Source organism: Vollenhovia emeryi, unplaced genomic scaffold (assembly GCF_000949405.1).
Source record: "Vollenhovia emeryi isolate VEMERY1.0 unplaced genomic scaffold, V.emery_V1.0 DF939786.1, whole genome shotgun sequence".
NCBI lineage: Eukaryota > Metazoa > Arthropoda > Insecta > Hymenoptera > Formicidae > Vollenhovia > Vollenhovia emeryi.
The window spans coordinates 1-3,304 of record NW_011966580.1 but is presented as its reverse complement, the minus strand read 5'-3'; the positions used below and the strand labels follow the sequence as shown (position 1 = coordinate 3,304).

General features: G+C 41.9%; 1 protein-coding gene across 1 annotated transcript; it reads right to left on the bottom strand.

Moving 5' to 3' along the window:
• Positions 1 to 1,918: 1,918 nt before the first annotated feature.
• Positions 1,919 to 2,330, bottom strand: LOC105556774 (cytochrome P450 4C1-like). Its single transcript, XM_012003888.1, has 2 exons — positions 2,187 to 2,330; positions 1,919 to 2,053 (listed from the first exon to the last, which is right to left on the bottom strand). The coding sequence occupies exons 1-2, from the start codon at positions 2,313 to 2,315 to the stop codon at positions 1,934 to 1,936; spliced, it is 249 nt and encodes an 82-aa protein (XP_011859278.1). The 5' UTR covers positions 2,316 to 2,330; the 3' UTR covers positions 1,919 to 1,933.
• Between the last annotated feature and the right edge of the window lie 974 nt (positions 2,331 to 3,304).

Sequence of the window (3,304 nt, the reverse complement as noted above, 5' to 3'; positions counted from 1 at the left end):
TTCCACCATGGGTAGAACGGATCGAGATGAACAGAAAAGTCCTGAACCATTTGCAATTTTCGCAATAGTTAACGAGTAATTAATTATAAAAAATCGTCGTCTTTGCCCTGCTCACTGTCTAATTCGAGCGGCGAGATGTGACCGCACGGCAATCGATATTGCCAGCGAGGGGGGGGGGGGGGGGCACAGCGCGCCGTGCCGGCGAGCTTACGTCGCCGCTCCCGCGTCTCGCGTCCCCACCCTCGCCTGGCAATATCGATCGCCGGGCGGTCACATCTCGCCACGTGCTCGAATTGGACAGTGGGCAGGGCAAAGACGACGATTTTTGATAATTAATTACTCGTCAACTATTGCGAAAATTGCAAATGGTACAGGACTTTTCTGTTCATCTCGATCCGTTCTACCTTCTCACGAGCTCTGGCAGAAATATTGTGACTCACCCTGTATAGCTTTTATTTCCTTTAATTCAAAATTTTTTATATGAGTTTTATGTAGGGGCGATCAACGGTACACCTTTTTTCTAGTATTAGTTACTTTACTGTTACTGTTTTCATCAGTTATCACCAGTTTTTCACCGCGTATGCACCAAAAACCCGGCCCATCTACCATCACTGCTGGAAACTAACAGCAAGCGATGTGTTTATGTCCCGTATCCCTCACCGCTCGCACTATCATTCCTACTTGCGCCTGCCTCTCGCATGCCTCTCGAACCCGCCTACCGCTCTTTACGCGCTCATTCGCTCAGACGTTTCAATAAGTTATGCCTTAACTATTGCAAATTTTAAAAAATGGCATATGCTTGCTCTTCTGAGTCTGACTCAATCTACCACCATTTGTCGTAAGAGTATTCTTGTGTCAGATACCATGTATAGGGTCTCTTGTGAAGTTGTCGTAACTAAAGATTGATAACAATTGCATAAGGTTTTTAATAAAGCCATACTAAGGTTTCATCCATTCATACTCTATGAATCCTCTATTAATGATCCACGGAAAGTTGGTTATTCGTCTACCGAGCCTCCTCAAATCTTCTCTTAATGATCCGCAGGGTATCAGGTGGTCATCCATGAAAGCTCCATAAATCGTCTATTAATGGTCAGCGTAACATCTAGTGGATATCTTTAAAGATGTCTAATAGAGGTCTAATGGACGTAATCAAAGCGGAATCATTTAAATTGAAATTTGATCAATAAAAATGATCTACGATTAGTAAACGTCGCTCTGAATAGTAAAATTTCATTCAACCTCACTCTCAATCTATTCGTAATATGATACGAGGTTTAGAGATCCATATTTTACTTCCATAGAGTTAGACATCCATGGAGCTATAGAGATTTAATGTATCTAAACTGGATGTCTAACTGGCTTTTACCATGAAGATAGATATCAATAGAATGAAAGCCTCTCTTTACGGTGAAAATCAGATTAATATTCATTAGATGGACGTCTGTCTGACTTCCACTATAGGGATAGATATTCATGAGAATATAGAAGTTTCATGGATTTCTAATGGACGTCCGTCTAACTTCCACTATACAGGTAGAAATTCATAGAGCTAGAGAAGTTTCATGAATGTCTAATAGATATCTCTCTGACTTCCACCATGAAGATAGATGTCTCATGAAGTTACGAAGGTTTCATGGATATCCACTGAAAGCCAGTTTCTATGTAGGACAGAATATTTGAAATATGTTTGTGATCATGACGAGCATGCACGAACGGGTACATAAATATTCTCTGCATGTATATTAATGTTGAAAAGTAAAGTGAACATTACACATTTATGTGTACATACGTATACACACATATAAAAAGACATGTTAAAAGGTTAATATAGATAAATCTTTAATACCTCTGGGAATAAATTAATTTCTTTCAAAGAATAGCGGCTTATATTTTGCCCTAGTAAATACAGATTATAGCAGCTACATTTACGTTACATTTTTGTCAAGTAAATGTTAAATTTATTTATTGGAATAATAGATACCTGAATGTCCTTATGCTCAGCTAAGAGTGCTAAAATGAAACATAGAGCCATCGCTGTAGTATCATGACCCTATAATTATATACAAATACATTATAGATTTATGTGTACATACACGTCAACTTACTATTACATGTGTATGTATATCGTTATACATATAAAACAATGTTTAAACAGAATTAGAGGCAAAATTACAAATATATACCTCAAACATAAAAGTATCGACTTCCTCCCTGATATCTGCATCAGTCATAAGACCATTACGAGATGCTGCTATTAGAAGATCCAACATTGCAAGTCGTTTTCTTCGTACTAAACCGAAATATGGAAGCATTTCAATTCAATTAAACTAATTATTCTGTGACGTTTTTATTACATAATATTGTATTGTTGTATCGTAAGGAGCGCGCGAGAGTTGGGGCTGTGTTCGCGACCCGCTAAGTCCTGTAGCGACAGGATCGCCGAGAGTCGTTTGTCGAGCGATCGTCGTCGACGAGGCTGCAAAGATCGCCGAGAGTTGTTTGTTCGAGCAATCGTCGTCGACGAGGCTACGTTGTCGGTTAGTCCTACGAGAACGATCGCGAAGTGAAGACGGCTCTGAATGTCGCGAACTGTAATCTGCGTTGCGTATAATAAAGTATATCCACACACTTGAGTTGTGGATAAATCGTGGAAGATGAAGAACGTCGGTGATTCTTCGGTACAAGTGTTAAAAGAGAAGTGCAAGTCCCTGGGAGTGATCCCCACCGGGACAAAAGCAAAGCTGATTCGTAGGCTTACGGAGAAGAATCCGAGCCCTGCATGGGCGGCGGATAGCGAAGTACGAGACGACGATGGAACCGGCGAAGCTGCCCATGTAATACCTGCCGGAACAACGTCAGAGCGATGCGACTGACGCGAGTTAGAACTCGCCAGGAAGTAAGCCGAGCTGGCCAAACGGGAGCTCGCCTTGGCGCATAGAGTGATAGAGTTGTTACGCGGAATTCAGTCAGTGGATGGTCGTTACTCGAGGACATCAGCGACGACCGAGCTGAGATGGATGTGTCGGCTATCGCGGATCTAGCTATTGAGCCCTTTCCATGGAAACGGCGACTCCTTCGAGGGATGGGAGAAAGAGGTGCGACTCCTGAAGGTGACGTATGAGCTAGACGAAAACGAGGTAAGAATTCTGGTAGACAAGAGGCTAAAGCCCTGTGTCCACGATCCAAGAACTGTGTCCAAGTTCTAGTTCCGAGAAATGCGTAGCCAATCACCTTGCAGCTTTTATGGAATAGCTGCAGGTTGATTGGCTACACATTTCTCGAAACTAGAACTTGGACCAAG

Excerpts from the sequence above, each read along its gene's own strand:
- LOC105556774 (XM_012003888.1), bottom strand. The coding sequence starts at position 2,315 with ATGCTTCCATATTTCGGTTTAGTACGAAGAAAACGACTTGCAATGTTG. Across the intron at positions 2,054-2,186 it reads TCGATACTTTTATGTTTGAG|GGTCATGATACTACAGCGAT; the intron begins GTATATATTTGT and ends ATATAATTATAG.